The 15055-nt window shown below is 42.7% G+C and overlaps 1 protein-coding gene across 8 annotated transcripts in view; it reads right to left on the minus strand.

Annotated features, from left to right (window-relative positions):
- Positions 1-15055, minus strand: part of adgrv1 (adhesion G protein-coupled receptor V1) — an 838553-nt gene that overhangs the window by 450690 nt on the left and 372808 nt on the right. For all 8 annotated transcript variants that reach the window (XR_005461637.1, XM_038805279.1, XM_038805282.1 and 5 more), the window contains 3 exons: positions 13080-13218; positions 10236-10421; positions 3977-4212 (listed from right to left, as the gene is read on the minus strand). Coding sequence is in view for 7 of the 8 variants with exons in the window: in XM_038805279.1 (XP_038661207.1) it covers positions 3977-4212; positions 10236-10421; positions 13080-13218 (561 nt within the window). In the remaining variant the exon portion in view is untranslated. The remainder of the gene's footprint in view (positions 1-3976; positions 4213-10235; positions 10422-13079; positions 13219-15055) is intronic.

Here is a 15055-nt window from a genome sequence, read left to right on the forward strand (position 1 = left end):
GTAGGACAAAAGAAGACAGGAGAACATGAGAACTAATTTAAAATATGCCTAACATTCTTCGTAGTGTAATAAATGTAAAATAATTATTTTTACAAATGTCAATGACCAAGGTTAATGGTGTACCAGATTGTGTACAAATAGAGGTTGAGAGATTGAATCCACTGTTTCAACTGATGGGGAGATCACCTACCCTTATTAAGCAGACTGTCAATTTTTGGCTGGCTCTGTAGAAAAGAGTTGTTTGATCTGACTACTGCATCTTAGGTGGCGAGGAAGCAATAATGGCACAGAATTACCTTCAACAAATTTAAGAGATACTTTTAACTGATCTATGCTCTCTGTGGTGAGTTTCACCCACCGACCTGTTAAAATTACCCCCAGTGCATCATCAGACGGTCACAGGATGACACTAATCAGAGGTTTGGAATTGTCGGAGTACATGTTCTGGGTAAAGACCTCTGTGATAAATGAAGGTGACAATGTTAACTGTATGCAGGTGGTTGGCATTAACGAATCATTTGTTTGTGTTCCGATCAACAGAAACAGATTGAAACCTGATAGATTGTTAGGTCAGGAGATGTATGCTTGTCACGTGTATCTATGAAAGTAAATGCCTATAAGAGGATGTAAAGATTGGTTCCAATTTTATCCTCCAGCATCTGGCTTTCTGCAATCTGCAGCAGGGGAGTTAAATGTTCTTATTATTAATAATATAATTACCACAAACCTCCGGACCCAGATCACTAGCTATTATGGACTCAATCCAGCTATATACCATGGAAAAGTAGATTGCCTCGGAGGGTTCCAGTGTTCCCATGCAAAATATGCCTGAAATTTAGGAAGCTAAGGAATGTGAATTATAGCATAATTTCAAATTCTTCTGCAAAATGAGAAATAATTATTTGAACTTAGCTAAAATATGTTGACCAAAACGCGCAGCCGATGTTTGTTTAGGCTCAGCTGTGTACATAGCTCATATTTACCAACATAATCTTCAGGTCAAAACTTCACAATTATACGCCACAAAGCTGTCGGCCTGAGACTGGTATGAAAGAGTACCCTGAATAAACTTGCATTTTTAACAGTGAAACTAAATTCACTCACTTGACCCAGAGGAGAAACCAAAAGAAATCACAAAAATAAAAATGAAAAGGTTATACAATATATTCTTTCAGTCACAGCTTGTGTCAGAGAATGTTCTATTATTTTTTATAATGATATTTTTGTGAAAATAAGAAACTATAATAGTCTGTACAGGATGACCAAATGAAGCAGATGGAAATTAAGGGCAGGATTCTTTGCTCGGGAGACTAAGTTCTGCCCTTGAATTTGAATTGTGGGTAATTTGCACCCCCGCTAGGAACACTGGCCATATGGAATTCAGGTGATGCAAATGAGCCAGCACACTGCCCAGGTGCAGACCAACTGATTCCCCGCTCTGCTGGCATCAGGATTCTCATTACAAACCTGACAAGCCAGAGCAGCTTTTAATCGCTCCACTCAGCAAAGCCAGTCATTCCAGCCAAGAAGATGGCTACACACAGACCAGCCCCCAGATTCTGGGAGTTGGAGATAGAACAAATGCTGGGTGCCATTGAAGAAAGGAGGGACACCCACTTAAGTACTCTTGGAAGTATCAGGCCCTGGGAATTTATCAGCCTTCAATTCCATCAATTTCCCGATACCATTTCTCTACTAATACTGTTTTCCTTCATTCCTCCCTCTCAATAAATCCTGTGTTCCCAACATTTCTGGTATGTTATTTGTGTTCTCCTTCATGAAGAAAGAACTAAAGTATGTACTTAGCTGGTCAGCCATTTGTTTGTTCCCCATTATAAATTCCCCTCTTTCTGACTGTAAGGGACCCACATTTGTCTTCACCAATCATTTTCTCTTCACATACCACAAGAACTTTTACAGTCATTTTTATGTTCCCCACCAGCTTACTCTGATACTCTATTTTCCCCTTCTTAATTAATCTCTTTGTCCTCCTTTGCTGAATTCTAAGCTGCTCCCAATCCTTCTTGGCCAATTTTTATGCTTCTTCCTTGGATCTAATACGATCTCTAATTTCCCTTGTAAACCATGGTTAGCCAGATTTCCCAGTTTACTTTTGCAGTCAAGAATAAGCAATTTTCGGAGTTCATCCATGAGCTCCTTGAATGTTTGCCATCATGTGATCCTCAAGGGTAAGCTCGCTGGTAATGTTACTGGTGAGGCTTTTACCGAGAGGCTGTGTGCCAGGAAGGGCTCCAACAGCCACAGTGCACGTACCCTTTGTTTGTGGTGAGCTCTGCTAATTCCCTGCTTCCTCTGCTGTGGGGATGTGCTTCTAACAAGTGCACTGAGTGCCAACTCCTGGTGGGCTGGTGATTAAGCATGGTCATACCCATCCCCTTCATGATACTGCTGGGGTTTGAGGATTTCCGGAGGGGGGGTGGGGGGGCAGGATGGCAATTCACATGACTAGCACGTAGGCAGCACAGTGGTTAGCACAGTTGCTTCACAACTCCAGGGTTCAAGGTTCGAGCCCTGGCTTGGGTCATTGTGTGTCGAGTCTGCACGTTCTCTCCATGTCTGCGTGGGTTTCCTCTGGGTGCTCCGGTTTCCTCCCACAGTCCAAAGATGTGCAGGTTAGGTAGATTGGCCATGCTAAATTGCCCTTAGAGTCCAAAAGGGTTAGGTGGGGTTCCTGGAATAGGTTGGAAGTGTGGGTTTAGGTGGGGTGATCTTTCCATGGCCCATGCAAACTTGATGAGCCGAATGGCCTCCTTCTGCACTGTAAATTCTATGATTCTATGTAGATTCCATGACCAGAATCCCTCAGAGAAAATACAGGATACTGTGAACAGTCAGTGGTCTCAATAACCAGGGGCCTGTAAGCTTCAGCCTGCGGGGTTGGTTTTAAATGATTTAATGCAGCATTGGCGGGTCTCAGCCAAGGCACCCCAACCCCGAGGGGGACACTCCGAGTCCACGCACTTGGTTCCAATTCATTCCCCGCTACTCTGAGGTCCAGGAGTACACCCCACAGCAAGCCAGAAAAGTTTGGAAAGTTTCCTTACCTTCTTGCTCCACCTCAATGGCCATGGTGCCCAGGCCCCGCTCATAAATACTTGCACCCATTCACACCCTTGTGACTCTGCCCGAAAGGGGTGGAGCATCGGGAGTCCAGCCCATTAATTGTATTTAAATCCATGCAAATCATGGTTTTGCATGGGACCTCTAGAGCGCAGCGTGTACCTCACTGCCAACTGGGGACTGGAGCATCACAGTGAGATCAGTGCCAGGCGTCGATCATGTTTTTAGCCCAACGCTTGATTCTCCAACCATGCTGCTGGTGTCGGGAATCCACTCCCAAAGTGTTACTCCTGAATCATCAAGTCAATTCTCTACACTCAAAAAAGGAAAAATAACCCTGTATAGCCATAAAATATAAATCTTGCTGTTGACTACCTGGAGTAAACCCACATTATCACACATTTTGTGTAATGTAAAAATGACCAAGTGATTACCTATAACCTAGAAAACAAAACAATTTGCAGTTAATTCTAACATAACAACGGAAGAAGCTTGACACAGAACCAAAGAACATTAGAGGCACAATCTCAGGACAAGATGATCATTTAAGGCGGAGATGAAGAGAAAAGTAGAGAGAATGGGTGGGAAAGTCGAGTTGAGGACGAGGATTAGCCATGATCACATTGAATGGTGAAACAGGACAACACTTCAGATCCAAGAGAAACATTTTTACACTGATGCAGTGCAGGAAGTGCAAATGTATCTGCTTCTGGGTATATGCTATTTTCGTGTATATATTCCCTTAAACTACTTGCACTGTTTAAACTGCCATTTTCTCAGAGGTGTTAAGTGGGTAATAGAATGTACAGAATAGACTGCCCCAACATTTTCAACTCACACTCAAGGCCAGTTTCAGAGTTATAACATTACTCAATTGCATAATTTGATTACTTACCTATCTGATAGCAGTTCTACTTTAAGAATGGTTACGAAAAAATGTTCAGGGCCTTCAGGAATATTGTCATCAAGAATATCAATTGGGATCCACTGTGTCTGTTCCTTTGGTTCAAATAACAATTGTCCAGACTTGGTGGTGAAATCCATGCCACCTAGTGCAGTCCCATTGAATGTCTGATACCACAGGCGGACTCGGCCTAAATGGCCACTGGATCGTACAATGGTAATGTTAGCCTGACAAAAGAGGTGTTCATTTAGTCAAGAGTTTGATATCTTGAGTCATGCAATAAAATTCTGTGCTATACCAAGTGTGTAAAGAAAATAAATTTACATATGCATATTACTACTTAAGGATAAGTTAATACTTTATCTAATCAGCTACTTACCAAGTCTGAAACTGGTAAGTCCAGGCGAGCGACCACACGAAAGTGAGGACTGTTAGTAAACCCAATGTTTATTTAACCTACTAGATATAACTACTGCTCCCCAAAGGGTCTCCCTTGTCCGGCCCACACTTGGGCGGGGGTATTTATATCCCATGGAATCCTTGCTTAAGGGTTCTAGCTCTGCCTCTTCATCTAGGAAGATCATAAAGCTCATGGGTGCTGAACGTTTGTAGGAGCTTCTCAATTGTAGCCCGCAATGTCATTGTGGACATGCAGTGGACATCGATCCACTTCGAATGGGCGTCTATGGTTAGTAAGTACATTGCTGCTTGGAAAGGTCCCACAAAATCCATGTGGAGTCGGGACGAAGGTCGGCCTGGCCACCCCATCCTCATCGCCAGTGTAAAGTTCCAGACGAGCGACCAGACGGCAGCGATGACTGTTAGAAAAACTATTTATTTAGCCTACTGAATACAACTCCTACTCCCCGAAGGGTCTCCTGCGCCCAACCTACGCTCGGACTGTGGTATTAATGTCCCATGGAACCCTTGCTTAAGGGTGTAGCTCTGCCTCATCATCCGGGGACATCATATTCAGGTGAGGTTATAACAGAAAGCTTTGTAAAAGCGATAGGTCATTAGCAGCATCAATTGAATGCTGAACATCAGAACAATTGTGCAGATAAATTACTATTGGCTAAAAATATGTTTGGCATGACCTTTTTCATGAAGTACATTGCTACTATAAGACCATAAGATATAGGAGCAGAATTAGGCCATTCAGCCCATCAAGTCTACACCACCAATTGATCATGGCTGGCATGGTCCTCAACCCCATTCTCCTGCCTTTGCCCTGTTATGAAGAACCTATCTATCTCGGTCTTAAAGACACTCAGTGTCCGCAGCCTTCTGCACCAATGAGTTCCACAGTTTCACCACCCTCTGGCTGAAGAAATTTCTCCTCAACTGTGTTTTAAAGGATCGTCCCTTCAGCCTGACGTTGTGCCCTCGGGATATAATCTCTGCTACTAGTGGACACATCTTCTCCACGTCCACTCTATCTAGACTTCTTAGTACTCTGTTTCAATAAGACCCCCCCTCATCTTTATGAACTCCATCGAGTACAGACCCATAACTCTCAACTGCTTCTCATGACAAGCTCTTCATTCCAGAGATCATTCTTGTGAACCTCCTCTGGACCCCCTAACCCTTCCAAGGCCAGCACATCCTTCCTTAGATACGTTGCACAAAACAGCACACAATATTCCAAATGGGGTCTGATCAGAGCCTGACACAGCCTCAGCAGTACATCCGTCTTCTTTGCCTTCTCAAAATGCCTTCCTAACTGCCAACTGAACCTGCATGTTAACCTTTAGAGAATCCTGAACTAGGGGAATCCTTGTTAGTTTCTTTTCCTCCGCTTAGTAATATGCTTAAGTCCCTTTGTGCTTCTGGTTTCCGAAGCCTTTTCCCATTGAGAAAATAGTCTATGCCTCTATTCTTCTTAACAAAGTGCATAACCTCACACTTTTCTACATTGTATTCCATCTGTTGCTTCTTTGTCCACTCTCCTAGCCTATCCAAGTCCTTCTGTAGCCTCCCCGCATCCTTAACACTACCTGTCCCTCTACATTAAATGCATCAAAGTAAGCATACTATCAATGCTTGGGTAGGTGACGATATGGGAAAAATTAAGGTTATTTTCTTTCGAAACTAAGGTCGGCTTCCACTGTTCATTTTTAGAAATGAGATAAGATCATGTTTATGCTGAGTGGCACAGTGGCGCAGTGGTTACCACTACTTCCTACGGCGCTGAGAAGCTGGATTTGATTCCAATCCCGGGCCACTGTCTGTGTGGAGTTTGCACATTCTCCCAGTGTCTGCATTGGCTTCACCCCCACAACTCAAGTTGGATTGGCCACAATTAATTGCCCCTTAATTGGAAAAAAATAATTGGGTGCTCTAAATTTTTTTTTAAATGTTTATGCTGAATTGTATAGCCATTGGCAGAATTCTCATTGCAAATATAGCAGTTTTGAGTGCAGAAGGCATTGTTGCATAAGACATCATTGCGACATAATGACTCTAGTGACTAGATATCGCTTATTTTTAAACTTAGTCCTCAATATTTTAAATTAGCCAAATGGAAATAGCTAATCTGAAGAAGGTTACAAATGGACCACAGACATCACAAACTGCTCAAAGCGCCATACAGCCTTCATTAACCTACCAAAATTTTCGATCAAGCACAAATCCGACTTAACATTCATAGCCTTACCTCACCCGCACACATCTCACACAGCTGTAAGTTTCACACACATACATCTCCCAGCTTGCATGGTGAAGCAGTCAATCATGAATGAAAGCCCACGTCTCCACCCTATCCCCGCAATCCAGTAACCCCACTTAATTTTTTTTTGGACACAAAGGGCAATTTAGCATGGTCAATCCACCTAACTCCTCACATCTTTGGACTGTGGGAAGAAACCGGAGCACCCGGAGGAAACCCACAGAGACACGGGGAGAATGTGCAGACTCCGCACAGACAGTGACCCAAGCTGGGAATCAAACCTGGACCTTGAACCTGTGAAGCAACTGTGCTACCCACTATGCTACCTGGCTGCCACAAAGACCAAACCTTTCCCTTTTTCCCACTTGTTTTTCACCAGGTAATGCAAATATGTAAGAATTAAAACCAAGGAGAGAGTATAAGAAAGATATGCAAGGAAGCACGTATTTATGCTGACTGGCCCTGGCACTCATCATCCGAGCTCCCAGCATTAGGCAAATAGCTCCACTCCTGAAGATGCTTCGGGAGAATTAAAGGATCAGGGAGTAAACCTTGGCAAAAATCTGGAATGGAGCTCAAAGGCACATTTATGTCTAAATATCTCATCATTCGACAAGTCCTTAAATGAAGCCTGTTCCAAACATGTATTTTACATTCCGATGGACCCAACGAGGGAGATCGAGAGGGGGACACTGGTGTTTGGGAAGCCCAGGGTCTCCAGAAATTTTGCCCAGGCTTGCACCCTAAAGAGGGAACTCAAGTTTCACTATACAGTGTTGACACAACAGAGGAGACAGCAGTTATGAGTGATAAGTCCAATTCAACTGACATATAGAGTGGTGACTACAGGCTATCTCTAATGGTGGGATGACCATAATGTTGTACTGGTCAGCCATCACCTCAAGTTAGGAATCCCCCAACTAATAGAACACTGGCCCATTATGATCCACCTCCTCCAATGGGTGCCTGGAGCTTCAAGTCTGCTCAACAAGTGAATGAAATCCATTGAATCAGGCAAACAAGCAAAAAGAAAGAAGACGCCAACTGCAATTTGTAAGCTGAACCGTCAGCACCATGTACACAAGACTGAAAGACAACTTTCAGCTGGTCAAAAACACATGTATAACAGCTTTGATTGACATGGAACTCGATTGGCTGAACATGGACATAGCTCCCTGACAAGAGACCAGGCTCAGAGAGTATATAATTGAAAGAAAAACATAATATATTCACCTTGCAGGGGAAGAGTTCATAAAAAAGTGCAAGCAAGTTGTAGAATTCACTATAAGGAACTCACTACTGCTGATAATAGAACCCATCCAATTTGTTCAGAATGTGTCTCTATTTCCAAAAAGAGGAACAATTAACCATACGCTTATTTATGCTCCAACTCTGTGCTCCACTACAGAAATTAAAAACCAGCTCCATGAGCAACTTGATTCTATCAGGAGAATCCTCAAGTTAGAACATCTTTATCCATTGGGGATTTAAACACAAGAGTCGGCACAGAACATGATGCGAGGTCCCCCTGCTTCAAACATCATGGGAAAGATAAATGATAACAGAGGGGCAGCACGGTAGCATTGTGGATAGCACAATCGCTTCACAGCTCCAGAGTCCCAGGTTCAATTGCGACTTGGGTCACTGTCTGTGCGGAGTCTGCACATCCTCCCCGTGTGTGCGTGGGTTTCCTCCGGGTGCTCCGGTTTCCTCACACAGTCCAAAGATGTGCAGGTTAGGTGGATTGGCCATGGTAAATTGCCCCTAGTATCCAAAATTGCCCTTAGCGTTGGGTGGGGTTACTGGGTTATGGGGATAGGGTGGCGGTGTTAACCGTGGGTAGGGTGATCTTTCCAGGAGCCGGTGCAGACACGATGGGCCGAATCGGCTCCTTCTGCACTGTAAATTCTATGTCTATCTATGACATGAACTTTGCTGCAAGTATGATCCTTATGTATCTTACAACTTCTTTCAGAATAAACTATGCCGCAAAGCGTCCTGGAGACATCCAGGATCAGCGCATTGCCACCAGCTGGATCTGATGAGCACAAGACGTGAATCTCTGAACAGTATTCTCAACATACACAGCACAGCACTGGCTGTGATAAAGATCACTCCTTGGTGTGCACGAGGGGGAGGATGCAACCCGTGAAGCTTTTTCATTGAAAACATAAATGCCATCCTCATATCAACATCAGCCAAACTGCCTACCCAGATAAAAACTCCTCGACTCCTGAACAGGTGCTCTGCAGAATTCTCACATGGTGCAGTAGCAAAATAGAATATACTTCGGGACACCATCTACTGTAATTAACCTGTCACTGAAGCTAAGTTATCTGTAAAATTTGGCAAAACACCTCCATCCCAAATTCCAGTCTGGTTTCAGAACTGCAAGATCGACAATTGACATGATCTTCTCAGTCCAGCAGCTGCAAGAGAAATGCCATGAACAAAGGAGACCATTTCATATTGCCTTCATCAATCCCACAAAGGCATTTGACCACGTGAGCAGAGGTGCTCTATTTAAACTGCTGGAGAAAACTGGCTGCCTGCTGGAGCTGCTCAGTGTGATCTGCTTCTTCCTGGCATGCTGAGTACAGGTTGGGAAGTGAAAACACATTCAAGGACTTTGGAAAGGAAAGGTGAGTTGCAGATGGTGAGGTAGTTTGCAAGAAGAGAATAGACAAAAGGGAATTTTCTTTTTAGCAGAGGTGTGATAAAATCACATTTGTTGATAATGTCAGCTAACATGGAGGTTAGAAAGGAAAGTTGGGTGGTCAGATACTGGATGGGAATAGAATAGAGGGAGAAGGAGAAGAAATTGCCAATGTTCATCTCTCAATAATTTGATTTGCAGATTCTAATACACAATGCTGAGTTTTTAATGTTATTGAAACAATCAGCTGCCCCAAAACATTCTGAGTGTTGAAGCATTTTCTCACAATTAAAAATGTCCTCTGTTGTGTTATGCTGCTTCGGATAACACAGGCTGCTACTTGATGCAGTCTTAACTAAAGGATGCTCCAGACTCTGAAATGAGTTCAACATGTTTATTGAACTATTAACACAGTTCTCAAATGAGTTCAAGCTCTGCTAATCTAACTGTAGTAACTCAGTCTAACTGTACCAGCTTGCTCTAAGCTACATGCTGGGGTGTGATGCTGCTGATCAACCCTGTCTAACTCTCTAGATGTTTGTCTGTGGAAAGAGGCAGGGTGTGAGTGCCTCATCCCTTTTATAGTGTTTATGTCATGCCCCCTTGTGGTGATGCTACCTGAGTGTCCTGACTGCCCATTGGTTGTGTCCTATTCTGAGTGTTCATTGGTTACATGTTTGCATATCATGACATCCTCTACTTAATTTTCTTCGCTTTTACCATTTGCTTTGGTTTCCTTTTTTGCTTCTTTAACTAATTTTCTTCATTAATTAGTTCATATCATCTCCTATTTATATTGCAAAAATGGCTAAAAAATATAAAATCACTAACAGTAGAGATAGATTTTGAGGTTATGCAACGCTTCTTCATGGCAATGGCATCTAATTTACTTCAATTCATTTAAATGTATTGTAAAACTTTGGCACCTGTTCTCCGTTTTCAAAGGTTTGAACATGTTCACGCAAGAATGTAAATTGACCATAGGGAAAGTCGCTGGCTGCCATGGTGATGTTAGCAATGTTTGATGTGTCGTTAATCACAGCACCACCACTGGCTCCTGTCAGCTGAAGTTGATAATATTGTTTCTCTTCAGGAATATCATCATCTACTGCCTGAACAACAAAAGTTGTTTTAAAGTTAAAAGCTGAACAGCTAAGCGGGTGCAAAGTAAACATTACATGCAAAATTCAATAAACTGGAGTTGCTAAAAAAAATCTTTCGACAAATAAAACTGAAAACAAACAATTGGCCAGTCAGTATCTATAGCAGGGGTGGGCAAACATTTCCGTGCAAGGGCCACATTCAGAAATTCACAATTTTAAAGGGCTGCATAGTATATTAAGTAAAATAATTAATATTTAAAATAGCCAAAATAAAAGGTTTTTAAAGAAAAAAAAAGCAATTAATTTTTATTAATTAATATTTTAAAGTAGAAACTTCACATGAAAGACATGTTGTGCCGAGCAATACTCACCCTACTCAAGTCAACGTATCCACCCTATACCAGTAACCCCATTAACCTTAAAAAAAAATTATTAAAAAACATATATTTTTTTTATGACTTGATCTTGGTGGGCCGCATAAAGACCTTTGGCGGGCCGCATGCGGGCCGTAGTTTGCCCACCCCTGATCTATAGAGAGAGGAGGGGAACTGATGTTTCAACTATGACCTTTTTTCCAGAACTGGTAGGTATTGCAGGTGAAGAACATTTAATTAGGAATAGAACAAAGGTAAGAGTGAAGAAAAAAAACATACATATTGCAGTAATCCACGGGAGGCAGGAGTTCCGTCACCACACCAATATTTATTTACAATAACGATATTACAGGAGCAGCTACAAACAGTGCTGCTAGCAGTCCAGTCAACTTAAGACTGGCTCACAAAGCCTACACAGGTGCTTATATGGGCCCCCTCAATGAGCTATCATTGAGGGAGCTCATACTCCAATTGGCCAACCAATAAAGCCAATTGGAGTTCATTACACATATATAACCAATAGATTACTTATAAAATGTTGAAATACTTGAAGAGCTGAAGTGATATTAACATGAAATAAAAGATGAGAAAAATTACAAAAAGTTAACAACATTTGTGAGATGGAACATATGAATAAGTGATATAACCTGGGCAGGGCAGATCTTTCGGGGGGGGGGGGGGGGGGGGGGGCGTATAGGGGTATAGGGGGTGGTGAAATAAGTAGAGACCCTCCTTGGAAAAACTGTATGGGCAAATTCTACCATATCCTTGGTGTTGACATTTTCTTATTCTTACCTTCCCCCAGGCTGCAGCACTTTACCTCTTTTTCTTGCTTTCAGTTTCTATTTGTTTTGCTACCTTCAGCTTCTCAATGTTCTGTGCCTCATAAATGTAGCTTCTCAATGTTCTGTGCCTCATAAATGTAGCTTCTCAACATTCTGTGCCTCATAAATGTCTTCGATTTTTCTCTCATCTGCTTTTTACTGATTAATATTATTATTCCAGCCATGTAGCACCTTCAATTTCCACTTAAGCATTTTACAGGGCATTCAATAGGACATTAACTTGGGTCTTTTTCTCTCCCCCCTTAAGACGGATCCTTCTTAAACATTTTCTTCTGCAATATCTGCTAGTTGTGAACCATTGGCTTACTCGTTCTCTTTAAAGATGCTGAATGACCTGTTTCCAGCATCTTACATGTATTAAAGTCAATTATATCTGGAGCATGAAATGAAATGAAAATGAAAATTGCTTATTGTCACGAGTAGGCTTCAATTAAGTTACTGTGAAAAGCCCCTAGTCGCCACATTCCGGCGCCTGTTCGGGGAGGCTGGTACGGGAATTGAACTGTGCTGCTGGTCTGCCTTGGTCTGCTTTAAAAGCCAGCTCTTTAGCCCAGTGTGGCATGATATATTGTACTTGACAAGTTGGTTATTTAAAACTTAATATCCTAAGTTGAGTTAAGCGGTTTAACTGTGAGAAACACTAGCTTCTGGAGAGATATTCTACAGAGTAACAGCGCAGTCTCCATCACTTGTGTAATTGTGAAAACTTCTGAAAGCATCATGTTCTTGCAATAATGATTAGCAGTTGCAATCCTGACCATTCCCTTCATCCCCACCTTGCCTCAATAAAGGGTATTTAAGACAACTGTAACAATTTTACTGTCACACCAACCAGCGAATCAGTTGATTCTCTGCAAACCAATGTTGAAACTTCTTGGTCTGATTTATTTCAAACTTCATTCAATGTCTTATACCTGTCGAAAAATCCCAGAACAGCAACAGAAAGGGCACACCTGAGGGTCGCAAGCATGCCCTGATATGTTTCAGTACCAGGGAGCCACACACAAACAGTGGAGCAGAGAGGTTGGGTATCCAACCACCGGGGGCCTAAACCAAACAGCCACCCCCTCCCCTCCACACACACACACACACACCTGCTTATATGTTTTCCAGGGTATTTGCAACAAAATATATTAACTTCCAGTTTGCGCTATATTTTATACTAACCATTCTCAACAGATCCCCTGTTACTTATACTTGCTTTATGTGTATTTAAGCACAAATGTAACAACGCTGCTACTAGCCAAATGTTAATAACTAATAAAACACAATATGTAAAAAGGGAGGGGGGTGGGAAGAAGGAAAGGGGGAAGGGTGAGGCCTTGGGAGATGGTAGGCTATGTTTTGAGGTTTTATGTTTGTACCAGTCCTTTACTTTATTTTGTTATTTTGCACTGCTGTGCATTATATAAAATAAAAATCCAAATAAAAGTATTAAAAAAAAATACCTGTAGCAAAATTATGGCTGATGACTGCTTGTCACGCAGTAAAAGTACTCCACCTGTTGCAATAAATTCATTCCGAGATGCCGGAATTATGGTCCAGTTAACTGTAACTTCACCAAAGATTCCTGGGCCACGCACTAATCTGCAGTAAAATAAAATGTTACATATTTTTCTACTGACTATTATTCTTAGTGAATATTCTATATTGTAAAAATTGTATAAAGAATCTGGTATCTTTTTAATGAATAAATAGAAGTATGATAATCATGACGAATGGACGCACATATTCTTTGATTTCTCCCCCCCTCCCACCCCAAGATAAAGTTTGTTTTGAACCGAAAAGTTATTGCGTATCCAAAAGAGTAGATGCTGGAATATCTCAACAGGTCTGGCAGCATCTGTAGGGAGAGAAAAGAGCTGACGTTTCGAGTCCAGATGACCCTTTGTCAAAGCTGGTTATTGTGTATGCTGTGATGACATTGTGCAATGCTGGTCCGAGGCAACAGAAGACCTCCTACGCAACTGCTTGGAGTCAGTGGACTGGTCCATAAACGAGTATGGCACCACCATCACAGACTTAGTCAGCAAGTGTGTAGAAGATTGCTCCCAAAGAAGGGAGATTGTGCGTTCCCCAACTGGAAACCATGGTTTAATCTGGAGATTCGCTCCCCACTGAAGACCAGGTCTGAAGCATTCAAACAGGTGACCCTGACCTATGCAGGAAATCCAGGTACGACCTCCGCAAAGCCACCAGTAATGCCAAGAGGCAATACCAGACTAAGTTAGAATCACAGACATGGACACTCGTCGGTTGTGCAAAGGCTTAAACAACGTAACGGGCTACAAAGCAAAGCCAAGTAGAATCTCCAGCAGCTGCGCACCCCTCCCCGATGAACTCAATACATTCTATGCTCGTTTTGGGCAGATAACCAACAAACCATTATCAACAGCTGCAGCAGCCTCGGACACACCCATATCGATCGTCACAGCTTCCGAAGTCAGATCAACCTTCTTGAAAGTGAACCCTCAGAAAGCAACGGTCCTGATGGAGTCCCTCGTTGTGCACTCAGATCCTGCACGGACCGACTGGCGGGTGTGTTTGTGGACATCTTCAACCTCTTTCTACTCCGTTCCAAGGTAACCACATGCTTCAAGAAGACCACCATCATACCGGTGCCAAAGAAGAACCAGGTAATGTGCCTCATCGACTACCATCCATGGGCCTTGACATATATCATTATGAAGTGCTTTGAGAGGTTGATCATAGACACATCAACTCCATACTCCCAGATACTTTGATCCACTGCTTTCCGTATACCACCATAATCGGTCCACAGCACATGCCATATCCCTAGCCCTACACTCATCCCTGAAGCATTGTGACAAGGACTCCTACGTCAGACTCCTATTCATTGACTACAGCTCAGCCTTCAACAGCATAATCCCAGCCAAGCTCATATCAAAACTCCAAAACCTCAGTCATGGTTTCTCCCTCTGCAACTGGATCCTCGAATTCCTGACCCATAGACCACAATCAGTAAGAATAAATAACAACACCTCCTCTATTATAATCCTCAATAGCAGGGCCCCGCAAGGCTGCATACTTAGACCCTTACTTTCCTCCCTCTACACTTGACTATGTCGCAGGATTTGGCTCCAACCAAGTTTGTTGATGACATGACCCTAGTGGGTCAGATCTCGAACAACGATGAGTCAGAGTACAGGAGGGAGATAGAGAACCTACCTCAACGTCAACAAAACTAAGGAGCTGGTCATTGACTTCAGGAAGCAAGTATCATACACACCCCTATCTGCATCAATGGTGCCGAGGTGGAGATGGCTGACAGCTTCAAATTCCTAGGTGTGCACATCTCCAACAATCTGTCCTGGTCCACCACGTCGACTGTACGACCAAGAAAGCACACCAGCACCTAGACCTCCTCAGGAAACTAAGGAAATTCGGCATGTTTACATAGACT

Source organism: Scyliorhinus canicula, chromosome 8 (assembly GCF_902713615.1).
Source record: "Scyliorhinus canicula chromosome 8, sScyCan1.1, whole genome shotgun sequence".
In the NCBI taxonomy this organism is placed as follows: domain Eukaryota; kingdom Metazoa; phylum Chordata; class Chondrichthyes; order Carcharhiniformes; family Scyliorhinidae; genus Scyliorhinus; species Scyliorhinus canicula.